This window comes from Archocentrus centrarchus, unplaced genomic scaffold (genome assembly GCF_007364275.1).
Source record: "Archocentrus centrarchus isolate MPI-CPG fArcCen1 unplaced genomic scaffold, fArcCen1 scaffold_54_ctg1, whole genome shotgun sequence".
Taxonomy (NCBI): domain Eukaryota; kingdom Metazoa; phylum Chordata; class Actinopteri; order Cichliformes; family Cichlidae; genus Archocentrus; species Archocentrus centrarchus.
This window is the reverse complement of record NW_022060276.1, coordinates 427,118-443,757: the sequence shown is the minus strand read 5'-3', so window position 1 is coordinate 443,757 and position 16,640 is coordinate 427,118. Positions and strand designations below refer to the sequence as shown.

General features: G+C 42.0%; 1 protein-coding gene across 1 annotated transcript in view; it reads left to right on the top strand.

The window, feature by feature from the left end:
• LOC115777469 (E3 ubiquitin-protein ligase RNF31-like) overlaps positions 1–16,640 on the top strand; it is a 131,143-nt gene that overhangs the window by 12,660 nt on the left and 101,843 nt on the right. Inside the window, exons 4-5 of the mRNA XM_030725375.1 lie at positions 7,613–7,768; positions 8,492–8,548. Of these exons, the coding sequence (XP_030581235.1) occupies positions 7,613–7,768; positions 8,492–8,548 (213 nt within the window). The remainder of the gene's footprint in view (positions 1–7,612; positions 7,769–8,491; positions 8,549–16,640) is intronic.

Sequence of the window (16,640 nt, the reverse complement as noted above, 5' to 3'; positions counted from 1 at the left end):
AACTTTATTTTTTTGTATTTGTATCGATTTTTTTCTCTTGTTTTCATCAAGTACTGATGGATACTTCTGTGTGGAGAAGAGTTTATTCAAGACAAGAGCTTTTTTCATTGAAATGGAGCAAATGTGGAAGATACCACCCTATTCTAGCTGAGATAAAGAGGTGTTTTCATAGTTGTGTGCTGGTGCAAAGGTGAAGGTTTGGAAGTGGAAGTATAAGCCCTTTCTGCCAACAGTCATCTTGGGAAATGTTATCTCTTTGCCAACAAAAGTGATGAGCTACAGATACTGGTGAAGACTCAGAAAGTAAGAGACAAGGCTGAATTTCTGGAAAACCACTGCTGAAAGTTTGATTTGTGTGTGTTTGGACTTACAGTTTTCAGTCTAATTCACTGTAACAAAAAGTCTGTCACACCATCATCCTCTCCTGTGCAGTGGCTTCCCAGCTAGCATTGAACATTCAGACAACATCCCATGAACGCTGCCATAAACGTTCAGTGAATGTTCACATGCATTAATGACATTAAAGACTACCAAGGCAGATGGAATAAGAAAACATATAAACATATAAAACATATAAACTTTTATTTTGCTATACATGGATGTACATAAGAGATATCAGCAAAACCTTCATGAGAAAAATGTAAAAAAAAAAAAAAAAACGGACAGTGGATGTGTGTCTTCCAGCTCATAGGGGGTCGTTTTGACTGTTGGGTTTTCTCTGTATTATTGTAGGGTCTTTACCCACAATACAAAGCGCCTTGAGGCGACTGTTTGTTGTGATTTGGTGCTATATAAATAAAATTTAATTGAGTTGAAATGAAATGAAATGAATTGAATTCCATGTGGCAACTTCCTCGCCTGTGATTGGACAATACAGATCACGTGCGGGATCACGCTGAAGGAAATCAGTGCGGTCGTTTTCTTCCGTTCAAACTGAATGGCGTTCTTTGTCTACGCTGCTTTCCTGGTACAATGGAGGACGTTTATATTTTCAACACCCCCGAAGCTCCTCGTGATAGCGGGTCTCTCTACCGGCCAGCCTCAACCAGCCCCACTGCAGACGAGAAGACACTGCTGGCTGCAATGAGTGGGTTATCTCCTCAGTTACTCAAGTTTCTACTAGGGCAGCTGAAAGACAAGATGGCGTCTATTGTGTAGAGACTCGATGCTCTGGACTCTAACAAACAAAAGACGGCAGCACAATCTGAAAACTGCGGTAAGACTTGGTCGTTTCTAAAACAGAAATACTAAGAGTGGAGGAATGGTCACAGTAAGCTGACAGACGTATTGTGATTTGGTTTCTTAGTTTTATTTGGTTTCATCTTATAGGAAGCAGTTCCTGCACAACTCTGAATCCAATAAAAGCCGGTATGATCCTCTGCAGAGGTAAGAATCAGAAACAAAGCAGCAGTATTCAATGTGTGGAGGAGAGAAGAACTTCAAATGTTTTTGCTCTTATTTATTTTCACCTTTATTTTCCACAGACTGTGTTCGCCTCACAACACGAGTGTGAGTGTTCCTAATGCGTGGACCGTGATATAATTGTGTGTAAGTATCTATTGGTGTTGTTTGTGTGTTTTTTGCCTGGATATGTTTATGTATACACTGTGTTTATGCTCTTTATTTACAATGTACAAAAATGTTTTCCAGCTTCTTGTTAATCCTACAGACAGTCCGCCGCAGCTTCCACTACAGTCAGCCTCACGTTCTGGAAAAGGCGGCAGCCATTAAAAATCCTGCCCGGTGACGTGCAGGAAGGAAGCCGGTAAGACGTGTTGGATTGTTTTGTTGGTCTGCTGTATTTGTGTAGTTAGCTTGTAAATGCAGTTTTATTTTTGGGAAATATTACTTATTGTTTTTTTTTAACTTTATATAAAATCTGGCTTCTTTTGAACAACCCAAAATGTCTATAAAAAGATGATGCAGTGAAGGTGAAAATAATTAACATTGAATGTTTATAGTTTTAGCAGCTGTAACATTTTGGGACCTAAAAGATAAAAAATGTATAATCAGTTTAAAGGTGCCTCAAGGGTTAATGACCAAAATCACTGAAGTACTTTTATCAGTGTTACATTTTTTCAAAGTACTTGTTCATTTGTCTTTTATTCACAGGATGCAGGAGTTGGTACTTTGTCACATAACCATTGTTTTTGATGACAAAGATGGGCTGATTAATTTTTTTTTTTGCATTCAGGGTCTTATCTGCTATGTGTGCATTCAAAGTCAAGAGACTCAAACTTTCAGTGTAGTTTCCTGATTTTTCACAATATTTCATACAGTTTCATAATGACTTAATGTGTGCTCTGTGTCAACAGCTGCTGGAGGCGAGGGCGAGTGTCCTGGCAGTGAAGGAGGTTGCCTTCTGGGACGGTGTCACCACTGACCTCATGTTGGATGAGGAGGATGGCGTCTCAGAGGGCGTATCTGGCTGGATTAAGACCCCCAAGCTTCCCCAGCCAGGAAGCTCACCCTAAATACAACGCTGTGCACCATAAGTGTTTGTATGCTGGACCATGCTCTGAGAGAAAGCCACCACCACATGGCCCAGAAGTAGCAAAGCATTATATGTCATAATGTTTTTGTTTTCTTATATATGATGTGTGTGTGTGTGTGTGTGTGTGTGTGTGTGTGTATGTGCATATTGCTTTGTAAATAAAAAAAAAAAATATTCAAACTTGTGCCTCACAATTTGTTTCTCTTAATTGAATTCCTTTTAGTTGAGGTTATTAGCATGGCATGAATACAACATAACATACAAGGTATATCACAGAAATAATAATTAAAAATAATTTTTATTACCGGGTTATTATTTATTAGGGAGGGGCTTACCCAGGCCTGTCTTTATAAAGGCCAATGGGGGACAGATCTACCAGCCAATCACATGTGAATGATGAATTGTGATGTCATTTTTTTCATCCAATTTCAGAGAAGCCACGTGGGTCTGTTACCGCTGCTTCGGCTTACAGCTGCTTTTCATATGTAAAGTAGAGTCGTTAACACCTCCCGCTGGCTGGCTCCCCCGTACCTTTACCCCCCGCTGCTTCTGGTGGTACGTAAACGACCATATCCGTCTCAGGCAAACGAAAATGCGCTGCCCCGTATGCTGACGAAAACTGCCGTTTACTAGCGGCGCCCGCGTCAATATACAGGGATGAATATGCTTCTTTTCGTGCAGTGCAGTGTGTGACCCAGCGATGATGCTAATTGGAGAGATAATTCAATTCAATTCAGTTTTATTTATATAGCACCAAATCACAGCAAACAGTCGCCTCAAGTGCTTTGTATTGTGGGTAAAGACCCTACAATAATACAGAGAAAACCCAACAGTCAAAACGACCCCCTATGAGCAGCACTTGGTGACAGTGGGAAGGAAAAACTCCCTTTAACAGGAAGAAACCTCCAGCAGAACCAGGCTCAGGGAGGGGGGGTCATCTGCTGTGACCGGTTGGGGCTGAGGGGAGAGAGACAGGAGTGATCCTGTGATACACATCATTCCAGTAATTATCTCGCTGTGTCTTTGCCGAGTCGGGTTAGCATTGGCTTCGCCACCAAAGACTAACCTGTTCCGTGACCTCACCTACCACATAATGTAGGCCAACCGGATCTGCGTCTGGTCTGCCCTTGCCTGGACTCTTCTACCATTTCTCATCCAACCAGTATCAAGTTTCCGTCAATATATGGGTGCTGAGCTCCTTCAACTTCGCTGGCACCTGTACGAATTGCCGCCGGTGATGCTGAGTCTCCACCCAGAGATTGCTCTCCTGCCTCGCTGGAGATATATTTACTGTGGGTATCGCCAGAATTTCGAGCTCGACACATCGAAACCCATATACTCCATCTGGTCCACCACTTGTCGGCCTCACAGAAATGCCACCCGGTCTGCTGATCTCAGCCTGTTGGCCAGCCCAGCCAGGTCGGCAAATCCGTCCGTCAAACACGCCTCCGCCGCTGTCAGCTTCCGTCTGCTTAACATCCGTTCACTCCCAAACAAAGGACATCTCACCCAGGATCTCCTCACTGACTGTAAGTTTGATTTTCTGTTTGACTGAAACCTGACAACAACCCACGGACTTTTCTCAACTTAACGACTCCACTCCTCCTGGCTTTGTTTACATCTGTCAGCCCCGTGGTCACGGTGGTGGTCTTACGATAATTCATTGCGAGAGGTGGAAAGTCCACCCTAGCCTCTTTCCCACCAACAGGGTTCCGGAGCCGGAGCCGTGAATTGAACCGTTAGGCGGGTTTTCCACCGCCGAAACACTCGGTGCTCTGCCGAAAAACGGGTTCAATTCCGGCCCCGCAAACCAGCTGGTCTGAAACCAGGAACCCGTGCCGAAAGCGGCAGAGGGGCGTGACTCTGCCATCTCAACATCAAGTTTTCTACCATATTACATGTGTATTACATGAGAAAAGCGAAGCGATTTTCACAGCTGTGAATTAGGTTGGGCTCTAAGGCTGAACTTGCTGCTTTGTATCAGTTCATATCACAGATAAAAGGACACAAAGTGTGTACTTGTCGTCTTGCTCTAATCGCTGTCTGTGTTTCCCTCTGTGCTGCACACAGATGCTGCAGTAGTTTGGTTTGGACCCTAAAATGTGTTCGCAGCAAAAGAAAGGAGAGCGTGTTCTCCCACGTTTGTGTGCTTCAGCTTCTGTGTCCAGACGAGGACCCGCCCACACTCATACGTAAAGGAGCAGTTCACAGAAACGCGGATGGAACGCGGGCCCGTTCTTAAGCGTTTCGCCGGTTCATTGGGATCGGCACAGGAACTTGCTCCGGCTCCGGAACCTCGGCGGTGGGAAAGTAGCACCTGTGTCCGTACCTCCCGTCAGCTTGTTTTGAGTGTATTGTCTGTAAACTGTCTGGACCCACTCCCTCCAATGTTTCACTCTGTCTCTCCCTAACCAACGCACCACAGCCCATCTCATTCAGTAACATCAGGGGCATCAACTTGGATATCCTCTCTGCAAATATTGCTAGTGTGCTGATTCCTGACCATTCTTCCACCACAGACGTACTGGCTACTCAATGTAATACTTGTTTAACTGACATTCTAAATTCTCTCGCCCCAGTGAGAACACGGTCTGTTTCCGTCACTCATTCTGCACCCTGGTTTACCCCTGAACTCTGGCCAATGAAAACCAAAGGACATCAATTAGAGTGTCTCCATAAAAAAACTGGTTTCACTATCCAAAAAAGACATGTACAAATCTCACTTATTACATTATAAAGACTCAATTACCCAAACCAAATCTGCCTACTACTCTGGCTTTATTTCTTCCAATGAAGGCAACACCAAGACCCTGTTTTCACTGCTAAATAATATTCTCCACCCCTGACCTAGTTCCTTCTCATTTTTACTCCACTGTAACCTGTAACTCCCTTATGTTGTTCTTCAGTGAAAAAAAAAATCAACAGAATCCACCAACACCTATACCCTATTTCTCCTCCCCTCCCCCATCTGAACTTTCCCACCTCTGGCAGCTCCACCTTTCAACACCATCTCCCTCTGAAATCACTAACCTCATCCAGAAATTCAAGCCCTCCACAGGTCTTCTTGATCCTCTTCCTACAGCTCTGGCTGAATCCGGGGGTGGGGGTGGGGTTGTCTTTGGACTGTGGGAGGAAACCGGAGTACCCGGAGGAAACCCACGCAGAACATGCAAACTCCACGCAGAGAGAGAGGTGGAAGTGAACCCAGACCTTCTACATGTTATTCTAACTATGAGGCAGCAGTGCTAACCACGGCGCCACCGTGCTGCCCCTACATATACATATTTCCACCTACGAAACATAAATCACCTCTGCCCCTCCCTCTCCCCGCATACCACCTCCATCCTTGTTCATTGCCTTGTTACCTCCCGCATTGACTACTGTAATTTCCTTCCTCACAAATCCCTCACCATATCACCCCAGTCCTACAGCAGCTCCACTGGCTCCCAGTAAAGTTCAGAATTCAGTTCAAAATCCTCCTGTTTGCATTTAAGGCCATCCACAACCTTGCTCCTTCTTATCTAGTTAATCTTCTTCACATCACCTCCTCATCCCACACCCTCCACTCTTCCTCCTCTAACCACCTTACTGTTCCCCCTGTCTGCCTCAGTACTATGGGGAACAGAGTTTTCTCCCACTCTGCTCCCCAGCTGTGGAACTCTCTCCCACCAGACATTTGCAATATTGACTCCGTTCATATCTTTAAATCATGACTCAAAACTCACCTGTTCCAAACTGCATACTTGCTTTAGTTCTTTTGGTCATTTTAGTTTCTTGTTTGTGCTTTTTTGTGGTTTCTCTTGTTTTCTATCTGTAAAGTGTCCTTGGGTGTCATGACAGGTGCTTATAAATAAAATGTTTTATTATTATTATCATTATTATTATTATTAAAAGACACACCGTGGAAGAGAGCCAGAGATTAATAATAACAAATGATTAAATGCAGAGTGGGGTATAAACAGAGTTAAAAGAGGTGAATGATAAGAAACAGTGCATTATGGGAACCCCCCAGCAGCCTAGGCCTATAGCAGCATAACTAAGGGAGGGTTCAGGGTCACCTGATCCAGCACCAACTATAAGCTTGATCAAAAAGGAAAGTTTTAAGCCTAATCTTAAAAATAGAGAGGGTGTCTGTCTCCCGAATCCAAGCTGGAAGCTGGTTCCACAGAAGAAGGGCCTAAGGGCCCTTACTAAGATGAAAGGTGACTTGTGCAATTGTAAATGTGATGTAAATACCTAATGGCAATAATGGAGGATCACACCGCTACATACATTGCTGCATACTTTTGTTTTTGAAAATTAAAGTTGCAATCTGGACGTGAACGGCAGCACTCCATCATGACCATATATTCTTTTAGGTGGCATTACTGGTACGTTGACCCCCCTTGGGGCCCGGAACATTGTTATAATAAAAAATTATTTAATGTGATTTCTGCTTCTCACGTATAAAGTAGGATTAATCTTGATTGACATGAAAATTAAGAATTTGGCTCCAGAATTGGTCCTTAAAAGGATGCTTGTCATACTGTTTGTTTCACTGTAATGTCACATTTTTGCCACTGTTGCACTGTTAAGCACAATTGTTCCTTGTTGCTGTGTGTGGCGGAGGTGGTAGAAAGTTTACCACTAAAGCAGCGCTGCCACAAATGACTGCAAAACGAGCCTCACTTTTTAAAACTGCAAACATCCTCAGCAGGCACAGCTTCTCTCTTGATCACAAATTACTTTGCAGCCTCTTCGGCTCTTTTTTCTTCATCCTCCATCTGTCATCACTGTTCTCCTTATTATTAAGTGCTTTCTTATATTTGTTGTGCATTATTAAGTGTTTTCTTATATTAATGATTCGTATGATCACAGTTGCACTTTTCAGCACATTTTATATCATGCACGAATTAAGATCTGTCCAACCCTACTGTTAAACCATAAAATGGTGCTTGATGTTCAGTTAGATGTTACTGCATGGAAGACTACTGGGGGAAAAAACATTTTTTGTTTTAACTGCTGCTCAGAATATGCAGGCTAGTAGGAAGTAACAAAGATGCTCCAGTAAATTAGCTAAGCACTGTGGCTACTAACATTTAGTTCACATTCCACCCTGTTTGTTAATTTTCATCCCAGGGAGGACGAGCGGTACTCTGTCTCTATGGTTACTCTAATCAGCAACCAGATGGACTCAGCTTCCCTGATGATGTCACAGATCCTGATGTGGGCAGAGTTGCTGCAGTAACTCTGGAAGTGATGAGCCTGAGGATGGAACTAGAAATGCTTATCAAGGTTTGTGTGAAATTTTTGAATGCATGAATGATATATATACTGTCCCTGGGCAGCCATGAAATGACACCCATGAAACGAGGGTGAGTCAGCCCTGTTTAAGGGCAGTGTTTCCTCTACTATATACTGTCCGACCAACTTCTTCAGCTCTCCCCCACTTACTGGTTTTGCACCGAAGTCCAGCTTTTGTTGTTTGGGTGCTGGGGTACCTCCTGCATTATTCGCAGCTCTGTTTCGCACCACCTGGTGGGACTTGTTTTATAAGTTTCTTCAAATTTGACGTAGTATTTTTGAAGCTAGATGGCACTTTCTCGCCAGCACAGAGTGTACAACTAACCTTGATATTGTCATCTTCAGTTGACACAAACTCAAAATAGTGCCTGTGTTTCCAGCTAGAAAACACACATCTAGCGTAACAGGAAGTGTGAGGCATAGAGAGCTACCTGCAGGTTTTTGCTTTTACCCTTTGGTCCATTTTCACCCTTTAGTGTGATCTTCTAGACACAGTAGCACCAGTCATGAAGTTCCTCAATTTTCATACAGTTTGTGGACTGAACACCTGTTTCTTTCAAATGTAGTCTTTTCCAGCTTTCAGCAGTGCCTTAGCCTCTGCTTAACTATGATGCACTGTTTTGTTGTATATACATATATGTGCACTAATGTGCACAGTTTTTGCTTGTTTAGAAGTGTGAAGTATTAATTATAACTTGTTTGGTTTGATCCCAGGAGACTCATCCCCATTCTGAGTTCTATGAGAGAATTATTCCTACACTCAGACACAAGGTGAGTCCGCCAACAAATTGGTCCTCTCTTCTCTTGCATGTTTAATTTAAAGCGGTGTGGAGTATAAACAAAGTAAATAAGGTGAATGAGAAACAGTGCATTATGTGAACCCCCCAGCAGCCTAGGCCTATAGCAGCATAACTAAGGGAGGGTTCAGGGTCACCTGATCCAGCCCTAACTATAAGCTTTATCATAAAGGAAAGTTTTAAGCCTAATCTTAAAAATAGAGAGGGTGTCTGTCTCCTGAATCCAAGCTGGGAGCTGGTTCCACAGAAGAGGGGCCTGAAAGCTGAAGGCTCTGCCTCCCATTCTACTCTTAAGTATCCTAGGAACCACAAGTAAGCCAGCAGTCTGAGAGCGAAGTGCTCTGTTGGGGTGATATGGTACTATGAGGTCTTTGAGATAAGATGGTGCCTGATTATTCAAGACCTTGTATGTGAGGAGAAGAATTTTAAATTCTATTCTAGATTTAACAGGGAGCCAATGAAGAGAAGCCAATATGGGAGAAATCTGCTCTCTCTTTCTAGTCCCTGTCAGTACTCTAGCTGCAGCATTTTGGATCAGCTGAAGGCTTTTCAGGGAGCTTTTAGGACAGCCTGATAATAATGAATTACAATAGTCCAGCCTAGAAGTAATAAATGCATGAATGAGCTTTTCAGCATCACTCTGAGAAAGGATGTTTCTAATTTTAGAAATATTGCACAAATGCAAAAAAGCGGTCCTACATATTTGTTTAATATGTGCATTGAAGGACATATCCTGGTCAAAAATGACTCCAAGATTTCTTACAGTGTTACTGGAGGCCAAAGTAATGCCATCCAGAGTAAGTATCTGGTTAGACACCATGTTTCTAAGATTTGTGGGGCCGAGAACAAGAATTTCAGTTTTATCTGAATTTAGAAGCAGGAAATTAGAGGTCATCCAGGCCTTAATATCTTTAAGACATTCCTGCAGTTTAACTAATTGACGTGTGTCATCTGGCTTCATTGATAGGTAAAGCTGAGTATCATCTGCATAACAATGAAAATTGATGCAGTGCTTTCTAATAATACTGCCTAAGGGAAGCATGTATAATGTAAATAAAATTGGTCCTAGCACAGAACCCTGTGGAACTCCATAATTAACCTTAGTGTGTGAAGAAGACTCCCCATTTACATGAACAAATTGGAGTCTATGAGATAAATATGATTCAAACCACTGCAGTGCAGTACCTTTAATACCTATAGCAAGCTCTAATCTCTGTAATAAAATGTTATGGTCAACAGTATCAAAAGCTGCACTGAGGTCCAACAGGACAAGTACAGAGATGAGTCCACTGTCAGAGGCTGTAAGAAGATCATTTGTAACCTTCACTAATGCTGTTTCTGTACTGTGATGAATTCTGAAACCTGACTGAAACTCTTCAAATAAACCGTTCCTCTGCAGATGATCAGTTAGCTGTTTTACAGCTACTCTTTCAAGAATCTTTGAGAGAAAAGGAAGGTTGGAGATTGGCCTATAATTAGCTAAGACAGCTGGGTCAAGTGATGGCTTTTTAAGCAGAGGTTTAATTACAGCCACCTTGAAGGTCTGTGGTACATAGCCAACTAATAAAGACTGATTGATCATTTTTAAGATTGAAGCATCAATAATTGGAAAGACTTCTTTGAACAGTCTAGTAGGAATAGGATCTAATAAACATGTTGCTGGTTTGGAGGAAGTAACTATTGAAGTTAACTCTGAAAGATCAACTGGAGCAAAAGAGTCTAAACAAATACCAGCAGTGCTGAAAGCAGCCGAACATGAAGAATAATCTTTGAGATGGTTATGAATAATTTTTTCTCGAATGTCTAAAATTTTATTTGTAAAGAAATCCATGAAGTCACTACTAGTTAACGTGAAAGGAATACTTGGCTCTACAGAGCTCTGACTCTTTGTCAGCCTGGCTACAGTGCTGAAAAGAAACCTGGGGTTGTTCTTATTTTCTTCAATTAATGATGAATAGTAAGATGTCCTAGCTTTACGGAGGGCTTTTTTATAGAGCAACAAACTCTTTTTCCAGGCTAAATGAGCATCTTCTAATTTAGTGAGATGCCATTCCCTCTCCAGCTTTCGGGTTATCTGCTTTAAGCTGTGTGTTTGTGAATTATACCACGGAGTCAGGAACTTCTGATTTGAAGCTTTCCTTTTCAGAGGAGCCACAGTATCCAAAGTTATACGCAGTGAGGATGTAAAACTATTGACGAGATAATCAACCTCACTGGGAGCAGAGTTTAGGTAGCTGCTCTGCACTGTGTTGGCACTGAAGAGCATAACAATGAAGGAATTAGATCCTTAAACTTAGTTACAGCACTTTCAGAAAGACTTCTACTGTAATAAAACTTATTCCCCACTGCTGTGTAATCCATTAAAGTAAATGTAAATGTTACTAAGAAATGATCAGACAGGAAGGGGCTTTCAGGGAATACTGTTAAGTCTTCAGTTTCTATGCCATATGTTAGGACAAGATCCAGAGTATGATTAAAGTGGTGGGTGGGCTCCTTTACATTTTGAGAGAAGCCAATTGAATCTAACAATAGATTAAATGCAGTGTTGAGGCTGTCATTCTCAGCATCTACATGGATGTTAAAATCACCCACTATAATAATTTTATCTGAACTGAGCACTAAATCAGATAAAAAGTCTGAGAAATCAGACAGAAACTCTGAGTAGGGACCAGGTGGACGATAGATAATAACAAATAAAACAGCTTTTTGATTTTCCCAATTAGGATGGACAAGACTAAGAGTCAGGCTTTCAAAAGAATGAAAACTTTGTCTGGGTCTTTGATTAATTAATAAGCTGGAATTGAAGATTGCAGCTAATCCTCCTCCTCGACCTGTGCTTCGAGCATTCTGACAGTTACTGTGACTCGGGGGTGTTGATTCATTTAAACTAACATATTCATCCTGCTGTAACCAGGTTTCTGTAAGGCAGAATAAATCAATACGTTGATCAATTATTAAATCATTTACTAATAGGGACTTGGAAGAGAGAGACCTAATGTTTAACAATCCACATTTAACTGTTTTATTTTTTGGTGCAGTTGATGAAGCTGTATTATTTATTGTTTTTGAATTTTTATGCTTAAATAGCTTTTTGCTGATTTTAGCTTTGGTTTTTGGTGGTCTGGGAGCAGGCACCGACTCTATGGGGATGGGGTTTTGGGGGGATGGCAGGAGGAGAGAAGCTGCAGAGAGGCGTGTAAGACTGCAACTCTGCTTCCTGGTCTCAACCCTGGGTAGTCAGTTTTTAGGAGGGTTAATAAATTTGGCCAGATTTCTAGAAATGAGAGCTGCTCCATCCAAAGTGGGATGGATGCCGTCTCTCCTAACAAGACCAGGTTTTCCCCAGAAACTTTGCCAATTATCTATGAAGCCCACGTCATTTTTTGGACACCACTCAGACAGCCAGCGATTCAAGGAGAACATGCGGCTAAACATGTCGCTCCTGGTCTGATTGGGGAGGGGCCCAGAGAAAACTACAGAGTCCGACATCGTTTTTGCAAAGTTACACACCGAGTCAATATTAATTTTAGTGACCTCCGATTGGCGTAACCGGGTGTCATTACTGCCGACGTGAATAACGATCTTACCAAATCTACGATTAGCCTTAGCCAGCAGTTTCAAATTTCCATGAATGTCACCTGCTCTGGCCCCTGGAAGACATTTGATTATGGTCGCCGGTGTCTCTAGCTTCACGTTTCTCAAAAAACAGAGTCACCAATAACCAGAGTTTGTTCCTCGGCGGGTGTGTCGCCGAGTGGAGAAAAACGGTTAGAGACGTGAACAGGTTGGTGGTGTACCCGGGGCTTCTGCTTAGGACTACGCTTCCTCCTCACCATCACCCAGCTGGCCTGTTTTCCCTGCTGCTCGGGATCTGCTGGGGGGGAGCTAACGGCGGCTAAGCTACCATGGTCCGCACCCGCTACAGGGGCCTGGCTAGATACAGGATTTTCCAGGGTGCGGAGCCGAGTCTCCAGTTCAGAAAGCCTGGCCTCCAGAGCTACAAACAGACTACATTTATTACAAGTACCGTTACTGCTAAAGGAGGCCGAGGAGTAACTAAACATGTGACACCCAGAGCAGGAAAGTGCAGGAGAGACAGGAGAAGAAGCCATGCTGGTAGTGAGTCGGCTAAGGGCTAAGCTACTAGCTGAGCTAAGCTAGCGAATTTCTAAAAACAAATAAAGTGAGTAATGTGAATACAGGTGATTCAGCAAAGAGTATGCTATTTAAAGTAGGTGAAGATTACACTAAAATATGTTATTATCCAGATAAATCGAGTTATACAGATATAACAGGAAACAGACAGCAAAACACTGTGCTCCGAAACAGGAACAGGAAGTGATACAATACCGCAGTGAGAGCCAACAACACTTTTGCATGTACTCCAAAGAGTTCAGGAACAGCAGCTGATTTAATTTGGGTATGCTTTTTCAGGCGTTTTTGGTGATCTTGGCGCCGCCAGTTAAGAGGTTAAAACGAGCTTTCTGATGTTACCATGCTGATCCTAGTTTTACTAAAATTCAAGCTCAAGCTTTTTTGTTTTTTTAATTGAAAGTTGTTAATTGATAAAAATGTGTAGACTGCGAACTGAACAGTTTCTGGAATATAGTGTGATGCATAATAGAGTGAGGCATAATGAACATTTCATAAAGACTGATTTCAGGAACCTTGCAAAGCATTATGAGGTAAATCAGTGCTTCTTCACATACTAAGGTTAATTATGGAGATTCACGAAAATGTGCATCCCCGTATGCTGACGAAAACTGCCGTTTACTAGCGGCGCCCACGTCAGTATACAGGGATGAATATGCCTCTTTTCGTGCAGTGTGACTAGGGTGCCTCTTGGGTGAGGTGTTCCAGGCATGTCCTACCGGGAGAAGGCCCTGGGGCAGACCCAGGACACGTTCGAGAGATCATATTTCTTGGCTGGCCTAGGAACGCCTTGGGGTCCCCCCGGATGAGCTGGAGGAGGTGGCTGGGGACATGTAGGTCTGGGCCTCTCTGCTTAGGCTGCTGCCCCGCACGACCCGGCCTCAGAGAAGTGGAAGAAGATGGACGGATGCAAGAATGTCTTAGAGACATAAAGGCCTAGATGACCTCTAATTTCTTGCTTCTAAATTGAGATAAAACTGAAGCTATGAATCTTAGAAACACAGTTCTAACCTGATAGTTTATCTGGATGGCCTCCAGTAACACTGTAAGTAATCTTGGAGTCATTTTTAACCAGGATATGCCCTTTAATGCACATATTAAAACAGTATAAATGAAACTGAAAATTTAATTGAAACTTAACATCATTACTAGCACTAAACTGGATTTTATGCTTCTAACTGAAACCTGGCTTAACAGTGGTAACACAGAGCTGACTGAAACATCATGCACTAATTATAGTTTTGAATATTGCATTCCTACAAAGCATACAAAGCAGAAGAGGTGGTGAGATCACTGTTTTATATAAAAAACATTTTTAATTTTAAGTCTTTGTCATTTGATAAGTATCCAAATTTTGAATATTTAATTTCAGTAATTAATTCTATATCTCTTCCTAAATTACTCCTTACCATATACATTATATTGCCAAAGGTATTCGCTCATCTGCCGTCATACACATATGAACTTGGGTGACATCCCATTCTTGATCTATAGGGTATAATATAATATAATCTCAGCTAGGGCTGCAATCATTCCTCAAGTAACTTGAATACTTATAAAATTATAAAAAATACTCTAAAGCAAATTTGTTGCTTTTTTTTCCCTTTTTTTTCTTAGTAATAAAAAAGCAAATTTGTTGCTTTGGTGCTTTGTTTAAACTCTGCAGTGCTCAGGTGTCTCTGTGTAAGTGGAGCATTTCACCCGCATTAGCAGCATTTTTTTTAAAAAAAAAACTTTATTTTACCAGGTAAAAATGTTTGAGAACTATTTCTCATTTACAAACATGACCTGGCCAAGAGGCCCCAATCGAATCAGGTCCACTACACATAAATATAAACATATAAACATACAAACATACCAAAAGCAATTAATAAATCAATAAATCAGAGATTTAACATGGAGTATGCATGTGAATGATGACAACTGGATAAAAACAGGAATGAGAAGAGTACATGAGTTAGCAGAAAGGGAGAGAGTTGACATTAACGTGTTTGTGTGATTGTACGCATGTATGAGTATATATAGGAGAAAGTGTGTGTGGGTATGTAAATTAGTGTGACCTGAGGTGGTCAGCATGAGCAACAGTCAACTATAATCTGTTGAGTTTTATGGTTGAAAGTTGTAGATGTTAAAGTTGCAAGTTTGAGGGAGCTTTGTAAAGTATTCCAGTATTTTCTGCTGCAAAGCGAAAGGAGTTGCAGCCAAAAACAGTAGAAGTATTGTGAATGGTGAGCTTAATGTATTCACTTGACCTTGTTCAATATTTATTGTGAGCTACATGAAGAAGAGATGACAGATAAGGTGGTGTCTTGCCCAGGATTGTCTTATAGATGAAGTGAAACCAGTGATGGAGCTGCCGTGTAAGAAGGGAGGGCCAGCCCACCAGTTTGTAGAGGTCACAATGATGGGTGTGGAAAGGCGCGTTAGCACATTGGCACAGCTAATCTTGGGGGGAATAGTGGCTTCATTTTTTCAACCAAAGATGATGCATTAAAGTTCTCCGTCCTCATCTTCTTCTTCTTCTTCTTCTTCTTCTTCTTCTTCTTCTTCTTCTTCTTCTTCTTGTGGGTTTAATGGCAGTTGGCAAACCAGTTTAGAGCTGCCACCTACTGGACTGGAGTGTGGATCAGGAGTTAGAAAAAACCCTCAGATTCTAACACTGAGTGGATCATCGCTGACATGTTTTTCCACACTGCCACTGCTCTGCCGTGTTTGTGTGTTGTGCTTGCTGTGCTGAGAATTTCAGCTGTTATTTTTTCTCTACTTCAGCTCCCAGAACAGATCGCTATAACCACGGATATACTGCTAGCGAGCGCTGCTATTAGCACTAGCAATCGTTCGGTACCAGAAGGACCCCTTCCCCCTCAAAATATTTTTTATACTTAATCCCTGGTTAGTGACTAAATCTTGACCTGCAGTAGAAACGTATTTAGGAGAATGCTTGTGAATACAAAGCATTACAACATTATGCTCACCCAGCCTCCAGTTTTTCAACAAAAACACTGCAGCAGTCAGCTGGTTTACGTGCAGTCTGTCTGCATAAGTGTAAAGAGGTGGAGCCGCTATAGAGACGGTGAGCTCAGGTGCAGCCAGAGGAAATGTTATTCTAGCATCCAAAAGAAGCTTTTTTTTCCCTGTAACCACCATTAAACCTTTACTGAGAAACAGCTGGAGGTCCTTCATCAACCACCTGATCAGTAAGTGAAGAAAAGAGAACTTTGTAGCTGCGCCATCCACCCTGTTTGTTTCACACAGGGAAAAACTGCAGTACAGAAGTTAAAATATGCAGATGAACTGTTAATATGAAAAAAGTATTTCTTATCCAATTGCTCGAGTAATCGATGGAATAATCAATAGAATACTTGATTACTAAAATAATCGATAGTTGCAGCCCTAATTTCAGCCCATCCTTTGCAGCTATAACAGCTTCAACTCTTCTGGGACAGCTTTCCGTGAAGTTTAGGAGTGTTTATGGGAATTTTTGACCATTCTTCCAGAAGAATGTTTGTGAGGTCAGACACTGATGTTGGATGAGACCATCAGGTTTATAGTCTCTGCTCTAATTCATCCCAAACGTGTTCTATCGGGTTGAGGTCAGGATGCAGGCCAATCAAGTGTTATTGTAGGGTGTTTACCTTACAACATAAAGCGCCTTGAGGTGACTGTTGTTGTGATTTGTGATATAAATAAAATTGAATTGAATTATATTCATCCACACCAAACTGGCTCACCCATGTCTTTATGGAGTTGCTTTGTGCACTGGTGTGCAGTCATGTTGGAACAGGAAGGGGCCATCCCCAAACTGTTCCCACAAAGTTGGGAGCATCAGATTGTCCCAAATATCTTGGTATGCTGAAGCATTAAGAGTTCGTTTCACTGGAACTAAGGGGCTGAGCCCAACTCCTGAAAAACTC